The sequence below is a fragment of the Phytophthora sojae genome, assembly GCF_000149755.1.
Source record: "Phytophthora sojae unplaced genomic scaffold PHYSOscaffold_5, whole genome shotgun sequence".
NCBI classification, from domain to species: domain Eukaryota; phylum Oomycota; class Peronosporomycetes; order Peronosporales; family Peronosporaceae; genus Phytophthora; species Phytophthora sojae.
In genome coordinates, this window is record NW_009258119.1 from 6,799,285 (window position 1) to 6,813,130 (window position 13,846).

General features: G+C 54.9%; 2 protein-coding genes across 2 annotated transcripts; one reads left to right on the forward strand and one right to left on the reverse strand.

The window, feature by feature from the left end:
* Positions 1 to 5,393: 5,393 nt before the first annotated feature.
* On the reverse strand, positions 5,394 to 6,251 carry PHYSODRAFT_509644 (hypothetical protein; the record flags this gene model as incomplete). Its single annotated transcript, XM_009531877.1, has 1 exon — positions 5,394 to 6,251. A coding segment is annotated over one exon (858 nt), but the record flags the coding sequence as incomplete, so codon positions are not given.
* An 84-nt stretch (positions 6,252 to 6,335) lies between these two features.
* PHYSODRAFT_334612 (hypothetical protein) lies at positions 6,336 to 9,331 on the forward strand (the record flags this gene model as incomplete). Its single annotated transcript, XM_009531878.1, has 11 exons — positions 6,336 to 6,530; positions 6,599 to 6,697; positions 6,769 to 6,855; positions 6,884 to 7,057; positions 7,087 to 7,215; positions 7,281 to 7,646; positions 7,716 to 7,786; positions 8,051 to 8,683; positions 8,772 to 8,892; positions 8,957 to 9,016; positions 9,092 to 9,331. 11 exons carry the CDS (start codon positions 6,336 to 6,338, stop codon positions 9,329 to 9,331), a joined length of 2,175 nt encoding a protein of 724 aa, XP_009530173.1.
* Between the last annotated feature and the right edge of the window lie 4,515 nt (positions 9,332 to 13,846).

A 13,846-nucleotide genomic window follows, 5' to 3' on the forward strand; every position in this document is an offset into this window, starting at 1 on the left:
GAAGAATGGTGTCTCCTTCCTCGTTGTGTCCATCGAATTATTGATCGCGTACACCATCTTCTCAGCGATCTCGTCCCAGTCCTGCTGGAGTGGGTCTTCGACGTACACGTTCACGGCTTGGATCACCGACTTGACAGACCGCTCCTGCTGACCGTTCGCTTGGGGCCGGTAGCTGAGCGTCGCTCTAGACCTCGACTGGATCAGCTCGAGGAATGCCTTGAAGGTCTCACTCATGAAGCGTGGATCGCGATCGTGTCGTATCATCGAGGGGGCACCAAAGCGTCGGAACACATATTCCTCGAAAACATCTGCAACGTCTTGTGCCTTGGTGCTGCTCATGGCTTTGGCGATAACGTAGCCAGTGAAGGAACACTGGAACAGCAACAGAGACGTGTTGCCTCGCCGAGTCTTCGACAGCGGCGTCACGAAGTCCATCGATACCAGCTGGAACGGGCGGTCGGCGAGCACATTGCCCGGCGAATACCCCTCAAAAAGGGGTTTGCCCTTGCTGGTACTGCAGTCTGCGCATGCGCGCACATGGCGAGCCACCGTGGCGTACAGTCCAATCCAGTAGTAATCTTTCTTGACCCGGTGGAACGTGCGCGTTACCCCTTGGTGCCCTCCTTCGATCGAGTCGTGACAACTCTGCAGGACTTCTTCAATCATCGCCGTCGGTATCACCAGTCTTAACTGAGGTTCCGGCTCGCCACCCTCGTCGAGCTTGCGTCCCTTACCCACATAGTGTCATAGTGTGGCACGTCGTCTCCGTCCAGGACGAATCGGTCGGCGAGTTTGCTCGCATTGGCTGCCCTTTTGAAGTCGAGGGACTCAATGTCACCCCGGAGGTACGGCCCACCTCCTTTCTTCGTCTTGGGCAATGCAGACTCGCCGTATGCGTTCTGCTTGCACCGCTACCGGGTCTGGTTGCTCGTCAACTTCTTCAGGAGTAGCAGGAGCTGGTCCGTTGGTGACGATGTCGTCGTTTGCATCTTGCGCTTCGTTTGCTCCGCTCGCCGGCTCTGATGCGTTGTCTGGAGGGGTTGGCGTCTCTTCTGGCTCTGTCTGTTCAACCTCCTGACTTCTCACGTCACCGTGGTTAGTGTGCCGTTGCACTTCGGGATCTTCGAACCTTACTCTCCGAGCTTGACTTCTGGTGACTGCAGTTACTTGAAGTTCTTCGGTGACCTCATCAGCACTTGAAGGTTTTGCTCCCTGAGTGGTTTCCGCTCGTTGAGTGTTCCGCTCTGCCTCCAGTGCGGCTTGCTCATCGACATACAGCACCTCTGGAATTCGATTGAGCTCTTTGAGCTCCGCCTTCCTTGTTTCGCTGAGTACCACCTTGGTGACCTGGGTTTCCAGAGCTTCCGTGGCCAGCGAGTCGGCAGATGCGTTATACATCCTTATGGCGTGCAGATAGCGGACTGAGTTGAGCTTCGTCGTGAGTTCCTTGTGATTCTTCAGCTCGACTTGCAGCGTCTCCTTCCGGCATGCTATCACCCCCATGGATTGCTGGATTGCATCCCTGGAACCGCCGACGATAATAAGATCGGTCACCCCGTGTTTAATCGCCGCCTTGACTCCGTTGTTCATGCCAGTATATTCGGCTAGATTGACCGTCGTCGATGGTAGGTGCGCACTCGCAGCGATCACAATGTCCCAAGCCGGTAAGCGCCACAGGATCCACGAGCAGCTTCCATGTCCGCCATGCTTCTCTGTCTTCGCTGACCCATCGAATGATAGCACATGGCCTTCATAGTCTCGAGGGATACTCGCGTAGAGCAGATGAGGAGCCAATCGCACGGTCGCCGACCCTTTTGAGGGCGGTGCAAGCGGGGCCACTGCTTCGTCGAGCGCCACAAAGGGTGTGATCGACGACTGCAGCAGCTTGGCGAATTCGATGTCACGCTCGCGGACTCGCTTGACCTTCAGGTGCCACTGCGACAGGAACACCGCGAATTGCACCGTCCTCCCGAATAACGACTTGGACTGGAACACCCACTCCAAAGTTGAGAACCTGGTGTAGACGTGCAACGTCTTGCCGGATAGCAGCGTATAGCATACCTTGAGCACCTGCAAGAGAGTCAACACCTCCTTTTCGGCAGGATGGTAGTTGAGCTCGTTCTCCTTGAGCACCCGGCCGCAGAACCGCACCGGGTGGAGCAAGTCGTCATGCATTTGCATGAGCGTACTGATCAATGCCCACTCGTTGGCGTACAACATGATGTAGACGCCCTTGGAGCCGTCGAAGTGCCGCAGGATCGGTGCCTCGACGGCCTTCTGGCGTAACGCTGTAAAGGCATTGCGGGCAACGCTGAGGTCACCCCCCGGAGCGAAGTCGTCCTCCTTTATCTGGTACAACACAGCTCCGTACACGGCCAATCCCTGGATGAACCTCCCGTAGTAGTTCAGGGCATCCAGGAACGCCTGCATTCCTTTCTTCGACGAGGGGAACGGGAGCTCAGCGATTGCCGCGAGCTTCTTTCCGTCTGCCTGGATTCCTTCGCCCGTGACAACATGCGACAAGAAATCCACTTTCGGCTGGACGAAGATACTTTTTGTGAAGCTGACGTTGATCCTCCGGCGAGGGCCAGGTGATCCACTTCGAATTTCGTCCGCAGGTCGCGTTGATCGACACTCGGCGACCTCTGCGACTTCACCACAAACGCCTTACGTAGAGCTTGAGCCTTAGCCTCTGCCTGCTTCATTCGCTCGGCGAAAGCCTCCCAGCCACCTTTCGGTTGCACGTAGCCCCACTATGCGTTATCAATCATCCGCTGGTAAATCATCGGCGCGTTCTTTAAACCAAACGGCATGCGCAGCTACTCGAAGTGGCCTAGCGCGCAGACAAACGCCGACACCCACCGAGCACGCATCGTCATCATGATCGTCCAGAAACCGCTGGCAGCATCCAGCTAACAAAACCACAAGTAGCTCTCCATTTCCGTGAGTAGATCGTTGACCAACGGCATCGCATATTCCATAATGAGCGTAATTGCGTTGACCATCTTGTAGTCGATGCATAGCCGTATATCGAGGCCGTTCTTCTCGAGCACGATTACGATCGGCGCGGCCCACGGGCTGGATGCGAACGCAATGAGTCCTGCCTCCAGCAACCCTTTCAGCAGCTCATAGAGCTTCTGCAAGTATTTCAGCGGAATTCGCTGAGCTCTTTGCTTGATAGGGGTGTGTCCTTGAACATCAATGTCGCACACCACACCATACGCAGGCGGCGGTAGTGCGTTACCACTGGCGATCATGATCTCTTCATGCCGGCGCAGTGTCTCGACGAGCTTGATCTGTCCAATTGGATCCAGTGAGGGGTTCTTCATATTTGGCGCATCATAGTCCAGGATCGTCGAGGCAGGCGCGATCAAGTCCGGTAAGAAGGCGAGTTCGTGTGCGTAATCTTCAAAGTTAATCTCGGTTGCTTCGTGCTCGAACTCGTCTCCATCCACACTGTCGCCATCTGCCATGAGAGCCTCCGCGGAGGCGATATAGCGAAGTCGTAGGTCGTCGAGCGGATCGTCGCTCATCGATTCTTCGATCTCGTCATCCATCTCTTGCAGCACCGCCACGGTAACGTACACAGGGTCAGTCACACCTCCTGTTCCGTCGAGATAGACACCCTTGATGAGGTCTGGTCTGGCACTCAGTGTGCGCATCCCATCCGCTTGCTGTCGGAGCATGCTTATCAGGTGAGCGGTGTTATCATCGTCAGGCGAGAACCTTGGGTCTTCGTAGGCGACTTGGACTTCGTTCGCCCACCGAATTTCACCAAATTCACCTTGAGGAGTGACGCGGGTCGCATAGTCTTGTTCCCCGGCGTCCATAGGACAGCTTACCACTGTTGCTTCCTCAGACTTGTCGCTCTTGCCGCAATTCGGCGAGATTTCATCAGTCACCCCTGTCTCGCCGGCTCCGGTGTCGGATAGCTCGCCGAGTCGATTCCATTGTTCATCGCAGGTAGGACATCTTGGTGCATCGACTGGTCGGCATCGAACTCCAGCAGGGGTTGCGTATTCCCGCTTCTCGACTGCTGGAGGTTGCTTCGCCGACCATTCTTCATAGATGTGACGTTCGTGTTCCAGTAGATGCTTCGCCTTCGATGATCCATAAGCCTGTATTTGCCACTCACGATACTTCTTGGTATGCAATTGCACGTATCCATTGCTGAGCGGCAGGCCCTCGTGCGGGATCCAATACACGAACGGGAAGTGTGCCGGACAGGACACCAGTTTGTCCGTGCAGTTTGTCAATCGAACTCTCGTCGGTTTTCCCGACCTGCTGAAGACCACTGTCGGCAACAGATCTCTAGCTTGCCGAGCCCATAGATCGTGGGTCGCCCAGCTTGGTCGGTTCTTGGGCAACTTGAACTCAACAGTCTCGCCCGCCAGTACTTCCATCGTCTCCGGCGGGCTCGCAGCTACATGTTCCGCAGCGCTACGCTCGTCGACTTCCTTCTGCGACTTGACCAGCGGCACCACCACCTCCTCCGGGTTCTGCATCGTCGACCGGAAGAGGTCCAGCCTGACACCGGCTGGAATTATGAAATCAGTCCCAAGAATGACGTCCACCCCCGCGTAGTGAGGCATGATCCAGACTTCAAAATCGTAAACCAACTCCCAACCCAGTGTCAGCTTGACCTTCGCACGTTCGTTCGTGTAGACCATGTCCTTGGCAATTCCTTGTATGTCCAGCTGCATGTCCATGTTCACCCTGCGTCTCAGCCGTATTTTCTTAGCGAAAAATTCGCTGACCGTACTCACGTTCGCGCCTGTGTCCAGCAAAATCTTCGTTCTTCTGTCGTTCACTGCTCCCATCACAAGTGCTCGCATCCGCTTTCGCCGATCGAACTGTTTCTGCGACCACCATCCTTGGCGCTCGCCCGCGAGCAGCTTCATCACCTTGGCTCGAGGGGTCGGTCTCGTCTCACGCAGCGTCGCACTTGTGATCATCCCGGTAGATTCGCTGACCTCCTGACTTGAATTCAGTATGGTTGGCTCGTCGACCGTGTTCAATTTTCCGTCGTTTTTCAACTCCATGTCCGTCGCATTGTCCTTTCCCAGCCATTTGCTCAGCCGAACAAAGGCAAACACGAAGTTTACCTCGATCGCCGGCTCAGACAACTGTGGCCGCCCGTCATTGCCCAACCCAGTTATAGTTGGCGGGCGCGCTCGTTTAAATTGCTGGAAAATATGCCTTGGAGCTGGGGGTCCTTGTCGTGCTTCGACTTCAGGAATTTCAAAAAGCTTGTGGTGCTTGCATTGACCATGCACCTGCGCGCAGAACTTGCACCGCCGGAAGCACCGGTACACCGAGTGACGCGGGTCGCCACAGGCAGCGCACGGTCCATACTCCGGACGACCTCGGCGTTCTCGGTCGTTCCACCGGCTTCAGCGGCCTTCGTCTCTACGCCCGTCGCCCGATACATTCGCGCGACTTTGACCGTCTGATCGCTGAGTTGCGACACTCCGGCTCGTCTCAGCCGCGTCCATGTGATCTGATTCATACTCGGAATTATATGAGCGGTCGGAATGATTGCTGCTTTCCAAGTAATCATCTGAGTCGACTCGGCGACGAGGCGTGAGAGACATGCGGTCTTGCCAGGCGTCATAGAGCTCGTCGACCGACGCACTTGCGACGGTGACTCGACGATCGTAGCGACCTTCACGTCGGCTACGGCTGTCACCTCGGCGATCATCCCGGTCGTTCCGACGGTCATCACGCCTAGCGCTGTCGGTCCGTCGGCCCCCATCGCGTGATGGTTTACGCGTGCTGTCCTTGTCTTTGCGACGTCGGTCTGCGTCCATCGTGTCGTTGATCACAGCTTCCACCTTGGCAATGTTGTCGAATCGTTGAGGGATTAACTGTCGGACCAGCGCACCATCTTCACAAGTGTCGTGGAAGCGCTTGACGTGCCCCGCGCCGACGGTGCCGCCCGCTTCATACGCGATTTTCGCCGAGCGAGCGTATCCATTCAGGCGCAGCAGGTAGTCGCAGATGTGCTCTCCCTCGTCCCGCGTGGCGGTGTAATATCGGTCTTCGGCGGATTGGTCGTGCTGCGAGCAGTAGTACGCCATGAACGCCTCGCACAGCAGCGCCCACCTGTTGCGCGTTTTCTTCGGGAGCTGGCGAACCCAGTTGCTGCCTCCACTCTCCATGAGGAGCTGAAACGGCTCACACCAGCAGTCCTGCGGGGTGTTGGTCCCCTCCATCTCGTAGATGAACTTCTTGAGCCACCGCAGCGATCGCCCAACGCAACGAGGCTTCGTACGCCCCCCGACGTGATGCTGAGGCGAACGAGGATTACTTCGAGGACGTGCGCCAGTACTCGGATGACTAACGCTCGGACGAGGATTCAGACGCCGATTACGGCTCGGACGAGTCTACTCGACATGTCGCTGCCGCTAACGACGCTGAGCGCAGGGCCGCAGCCGATGGAACGTTCGCCCGCTCTGACAACCGACGCTTCAGGAACGGAGGAAGCCCGTCCAACCGCGAACGAGATGGCCGTCGCCAGTATGGGCCGTGTGCCGCGTGCGGAAGCCCGTCCCACTCCGCGCACTTCTGCTACCGGCGGTGCAAACTGTGCAAACAGGTGCACGACGCTGGGAAGTGCGAAGCACTCCTCGACCTCGCCAAGCTCCTGAAGTCCAAGTTCGACAAGAAGGATCTGTCGCCACAGCTGCAAAGCCTGGTGTATGGAAGCCATTTAAACGAGGCAGTCCGCCAACTGAAACTGGGTTGGTCCCAATCGGTCTGCCACAGTTAGCTGAGCCTGCTATTGATGCGGACTATCTGTTCGCGTTCAAAGGCGAAAGCAAACGGCCTGACGACCTGAAGAACAATGATCGTGTGAAACCGACGGAAAATGGAGCTGAAGAACAATGATCGTGTGAAACCGACGGAAAATGGAGAGAACCGAGACGCAAGTCTCGTTGAGACCGGTATTGATGAAGATGAAGATGATGAACGTGATGGACACCCGACCGAGGCTTTGATTACAAGTCTAACCCAGCACCTCGGAGCCTTGTTCGGGCGGTGCAATTACTGCCCGGTGAGAGACTGGGGTGGTGGTCGTCCCAGCGATACGACAAGAGGAAGCGAATGAGAGCTTTGGTCAATGGCGCCGTGGACGACGCGCGAACGAGGCTACGCCTTGATACTGGAGCGAATGTTAGCGTGACTTCTGCCAGCTTCGCGAAGCGGCTACGTGTACGGGAAGTCCGGGACAACGGACGAAGTCTCGAAGTCCGCGGCATCAACCCGGGGTGATGGAGACCCGGCGACGGGCGCTCGTCAAGATCACTCTCGGGTGGGAGCAGGCAGACGAGTTCGAAATGTGGATAATTGACCACAGTGCCGGAGTGGATGTGGTCCTTGGGATGGACTTTATGATTCCGACTGGAATCCGGCTGGATCGGTTCCATGGCACCGCACGCCTTCCAGACGAGGTCATGGTACCACTGCCGAAGCCGCAGAGTGTTGGGGATGACGAACCTTACGGTACGCAGCCTTCGTGTGGGCCGATCGAGGATTTATACGTCCCCGGTCGCGAGTGGCAAGAGTTTCGACTGCCGCGCCAGCGGCAACTTCGTTCGGAGTACGATGTGTGGGTACGGCGCACGGGAAAGCTTGTGCCGACCGTAACGAGGCTTCGACGGGGGCAGCCGACACGGGTACGACTCACCAATATTGCGACCACAACGGCACAGTGTCCCAAGCACGACTCCGTGGTGCTCTGGGTACCGCATGGTGAACTACCGCGAGAGACCGGCTACGCGAGGTTAGACTCTAACAAGTAAAAGGAGTAGCAGGTGCTGGCATACTCAACGAGCCGTGACGAGACTTTGTATGGAAGGGAGCGATGTCTCTATGACCAATGGCTGGCCAAACAGCCACCCGCGGTTGAGCGCAGGACTTACTCGACGCCGCTGAAGATCTTACGGAGACCGCTCGGAGCTACAATATGACCGAGAGGTCATCTTCAAGGTCGTCCTAACGACGATTATTCTTCGCTCGGTATATCGGATCATGCCAACGACCCCAGGCTCTCCCAAGGCTCGGCCAAGGTTATTGAGCCTGGCGCAGACGACACAGAACGTGATGGTATAACCAACGACGGTTCGGACGACGAGGCGAGTGCACGGACCGACTCCGACGCACTGGAAGGGTCGTCGCTTCACCGAGCGTCCTATACATCCAAGCGCACCGATCATAACGCCTATAGCATCGAACATGGGGCACAGGAAGCCCCGGCCGAGGTGTCAGGAGCCGGAGCCAAGCGTGATGATGGTGTTGGAGAGCTGAACGACGATTCGGGAGAAGATCATGACGCGCCAGATGTAACAGCAGCGGCGGAATCCGCCCCGCGGATGGCCGGAACAGCGACGGATACGAAAGCACGCCCTGAACCAGATCAAACGTCGGTCGCGTGGGGCAACGCCACTATCGACTGGGGTGAACATGATCCTGGATCGAACGACATTTTAACTGAAGCAGGAACCGCCACGACCGAGGTTAGTACCGATGGAGAAAACTGTGTCGATGGCCCGGACAAAGAGGACCCAGAAAGACTATTGGAGGCGAATTACACCTCGGTCGTACATGCGATGGTTGCGGAAGGGTTCCCGGAGGATGATGACACCGCGAACGAGATATATCTCAGCGACTACGCGCAGGAGTCTCTACCGACCTCTCGACTGAAGCCCACCACTCGGATTTGGCCCTGCATGGAACGAGGTAAATCAGACACGAGTGCTGATTCTCAGTGGTGGGCTGGCAAAGGTTTGGAAGTGGAACGGACCTGAGATGACGTACCTAAGCGCAGACGAACACCGTTCGATTGTTCGTTTGGGTGATGACCTGCACGAGTGGCGAACGCAGCACGATGTTTGCACGTGGCCCAAGTCGTTGACAAGTTGCATACGCTAACGACATTTGAACTGCCCGCGAGGGTTACCCAGCTCGCGATGGTAGACGAATGAAGCTACTGGAAACGATGATTGAACTGCCTGTGAGGGCTATCCAGCTCGCAGCGACAGACGAAGGAAATTACTGGAATTTGCATATTACATGTGATGTGAATGAGTCACGATGGAGTGGCATGTCTGCCTCGATCAACACCCCAGCAGATGAAACGAACAAGGATGAAGCTCAAGGAAGGGTGACCGAGGATTCGAGTGCCGATATTAACGTGGAAAAAGGTCGCGCCTGTGCGCCGGACCTCGACTTGAGACGATGTATGGATTTGATGATGAAGTTGAGATATGAGTGGATCTGGGACCGCTACGCCCGACAACTACGTTTCGTTCAAGGCGGTGGTGCCTGATGGTGCCTGCGCGGAAACTGTGGGAACCCTGAACGAGAATTGGTGCGGCTCGAAAAGATGTGATTGCAACACAGCGGGTCGATTGATCGAGGCTGGGGTACCCAGACCTTACGTTACGACCACCGAGTATTTGCTGTAAGTGGATCACGAACCACGGTCAACACTGGTACAGTTCTCACGCCAAAGAGGAAGAAGCTGAAGGCTCGACCGTTGTTTCTGGTGCGGTGGTTCCCGAGCCACAGACTGAGGCAACTAAACCCGAATTGGTTACGACCACCGGAAAATCCGGATGGAACTGTGGAACGAAGGCAACGAAACCACGGTTGACACAGCTACACTATCTCTGAGTGATAACGAAGCAAGTGATGATGTAACCGACGTTGGCGGTGCAGCAATTCGTGAGCTTCAAGCTGGGGCAACAATACCTGCCTCTTTTACGACCACCGAAGTTACGACGTAGTAATGGTGCGAGGCTGGACGAGTCATCGCAATTTCCCTGACTACTGCAGTTGACGTTGAACCCTCGAACGACGCAGAACTAGCTACAGAAGATATCAGCGACGCTGCGAAGTATGCGGACAATGTGTGACGAGCGGCGGTCAGCAGCATGTCGATGGAACGTCGGACCATACGACCACCGGAACTCCGGTAGATTGGTATTGCGGCCAGAAGAGTGGCAGGGCATGCTACTCAGTTTGACCCTCAGGTGATGCAGCACTTTCTAAAGCAGACACCAATGTAATCGAGGAAACGTAGCCAAGGTGTAACCAAGGGGCAGTGCGCGGGGCATCGACCGAACAACCAACGTCGGACCATACGACCACCGGAATTCCGGTGATGTAGCATTGGATGGACTGACGATTGAAGAATGACCGGCTACCGTACGCCGTTCCGATTGAGTTTGACACGCTGCAGAAGATGCCACTGAAGGTGAAGTAAACGGGACCAAGACGCAAACACCGGCAGTCAGCATGGTATCGGTGGAACGACCAACGTCGGACCAGACGACCACCGAAATGCATCGGCATGTGTATCACCGTGCGTAATGTAGCGGCTCCAAGCATCCTCAAATCCTCGGTGGCCCTAGCAGAAGATGAAATATCACTGGAGGAACCTTGTGGTGTGTTGACCGACACTTCAGCAGCGACGGAAGGCACTGGAGGCTCGGTCACAGGTGCAGCTTGCACCGGGACCGTATTATCAGCGCCAACAGAACCACCGGTGGGTAATGAAAGATCTTGTGACCCTAGCCAACGTTGCAAAGTGTCGGTGACTACATCGACAGCACCCTGGGATGCCGGAGAACAAGCTGGCGTCATTAACGAGGATCCAACTGATGGCGAAGAGCAGCAAGAACGTCCAGCGTACCGGACCAGAACACTGAAGGTCCAGGAGAGCGGCGGTTGCAGCGGTCAAGCGCAAGCGCAATGAATGAACCATGAAGTTGACGGACGGAAGGCGCCTAGACGCTCACCTGTTGCTGAGGCTCGTGTCCAGGCGGGGGCAGTTGTGGTATCGGAAAATGGAGATTACCGGAGCGATTGCCCGTCGCCCAAGAATCAAGGTACAATAATCAAGGAGCAGTCAATCGCGAGATGGAAGTGGCTGCTTTGGTTAAGCTGGCGGCATTATCCTCGTTGGAGTGACAGGTAGTGGCCGAAGCCTCGTCGGGTTCTAATACAACCCCGAGCGAGGCTTCATGGTACCCACTTTTAGGTACAGATGCATTTAGTTACGTACTTCGGCCGCACTTATTAGTGTAGCCGTGGTCGTCATATGATGTGTCCAGATTCGCCTTATTGCGATCGTCCACACTAGATATTTGTATAGGGACATAGGACTCATCATAAGATGGCCAGAACGAGGCCCCCAGGGCCTCAGAAAACTCAGTAATAAAAAGACAGTCTTCCCCCAAAGCCAACAAGGGTCAAGTCCGACTTCGGTAAGTGTAGCTAGCTTATTGTAGTGCCTGGACACGCTCGGCTGCGTGTGGATGCCTGTCGGGGAGCTTATCGTGCATTGACCGAGAGTTTCCTTGGCAGCGCCAAGGGTTGGCGTGGCCGGAAAGGCAGGAACGGTATTAGAGTATCGTTCGGTATATATTTGTGGCATTAGAGTATCCCTGAGTGTATTAGTCTACCTACCGAGGTTTTACCTTGGTCCCCCTGTATAAGGCCTAACATGCCGGTACCCTTTCTTTCTGAGGGACTGCAGTGGGGTTGCGCGAAAGCGCTACGTAGTATCCTAGCCTAAGCTCATGCCTAGTGGTACAGGTTTTTGGGTTGACCGAAGATAGCCTAAGGTGCACAGAGGCGCTTGCAACCGACCCGGTGTAAGGGATCGTTCCTGGTCTTCAGGTTTTGATCCAATAAGCGCTTACCTTTGCGGGTTAGCGTGTTGTTGGTGTCTCTAATACCTTTTGGTAGAAGAGAATTTTAGTGGTATTACCACGCCACATTTGCGTAACGTAATCACAACTTGACCTCGACGGGATTTTCTTGACGGGGTTTTCTCGACGGGGTTTAGGGTTGACGGGGTTTGCATGACCGGGCGTATGAACCGGCTCGTATATATATTACGACCCGGATGAACGTTCATCCCAGGGTCCTTTAGGGTCCTTGGGCCAGCTTATTTTAGGTGTTCACGACCCCAATATCATTCATCCAGGGGCCTTCGTGTCCAAATTAGCTTATTTTGGTTGGTTTTTTAATTTAGGCTCGGCGTCTGAGGTTCTCTAATAACTGATAGCGACTAAACCCTAAAGCTGATATTTTTTGTAGTACCGTACAAATTATTTAAAATATGTTGATATCAAACTATTCTTATTGGTCCTCTACAATATTTTAATCGTCATATCTAATCATTTTTAATGGCGTGTAAGACGCTGTATTTACATGTAACGCGGCTGCCCCGAGAAGCGAGTTTCGACACCACCAGGCGCATCTTCGTCGGCGGAGCGAGCGCGCGTAGATACCGATCATCACGCCGCGTAACCGCAGCTCGGTCGTACAAAGGCGCGCGTCCTTGGAGGCGCGCCGCATGTCAAGCGCAGAGTCGGCAAACTTTATCCCCCCCCCCCTCCCTAAGCAATGTTGGCGGTCTATGGTACAGTATGACTGCATAACGCTTTGCGGTGGCGACATGGTGGCCGCCAGCAGCGACCTGGTGGGGGCCAGCAGCAACATTGATGGATACATTCTCCACCCGAGCAAGCGACGCGGTGAGCGGAGCTGACTGCTGTGAACTGGTAGACCTGAGGGACGATACTGGCGGCGGCAGGCTGCCGATAGCCACCGTTCTCGGCGGTGTTGGCCGTTCTACTTCATGTATGCAGTGCCTACAAACTACCGCGGGTCGCGTTGGGTGATGGTGGTGGTACCGGCGACGTCGAATAATTTGCTACGACCACCCTTCGTATGCTTATCGTAGATGCTTTGGAGCCGTTAGCTTTGATAACGTTGCGCTCACACGGACGAGCAGCTTGCAGCGCAATCTAAATCGATCACGCTCCTTTTTCTAATATAGCATTGACACTGTTCAGGCTAGAGCCAACGGCGCCCGCCGTGCTGGCGGAACAGATGGCATCGCTGAATGCAGTTAGTGACCCCATTTGGATCTGTCGAATGAAAATATGGACTAGAAAGCATAAATGTTTAGCAAATGTATGCTCTCGTGATCTAAAAACTGGGTATGAGGTAAATCAATGGCACGGTCTTCTCGTGGCTAAGCTACGGTCGTGGGACAAGTAGTTGCAGCTCATTAACCAGAGAAGAGAGCTCGTATGTATGCCCACAAAATGCACAAGTTGGTAAACGAGCTACCGGTGGGTACTTTCACAATCCACTGTGCAAATTCCTGTCTTGTCAAGAGGGCAATTTCACCTTCTATTCCTCCACGGGATGATGCGCGAGTTCGACATACGTTGTAAAAACTCCATGCACCTGGGATCATCCTCCCGCGCAGTCGAGAGTTGCAGGAAGATCCCGGCTTACTTCCAAAATGAAGATCGTTTTTCCAATGCGCGTGGTGTATTGGAATGCCACAGAAAAAGCACGACGGATAGCGAGACCCAAAAATTAAATGATTCTCACACTCGTGTACAGGATGGGCACCAAGGCACTTCAAACAGTAGGCTGCTTGATGTGGGCATGCCTCTGGGAGGTGATAAATGAATTTCGCTTGGTTAGAAACCCAACATACCACGCAATGTGTCGATTCATCGTTGAAAATCATTTCCTGCAACAGCATGTAGACTCTTTCGTCGTTGAGGACTCTGATGTTAGCTTCTGCACACTGTAACCGAATGCTTCGTGACGCTGGTGCGATTGGGGCCTTATTTTGATCATCTCCCATAGCTCTAGAGCAGACATCGCACAACTTGTTGACATCGTCAACCGTGCACGGAAAGCCCGAACCGTCCATTGCCTCTTGTAGTCGTTGCCTCCTGCAGCGGATTTTATCTAAAAGGAATGCCCGTAGCGTACTAAGGGCTTGATATTCGCCCTTATTGCTCGA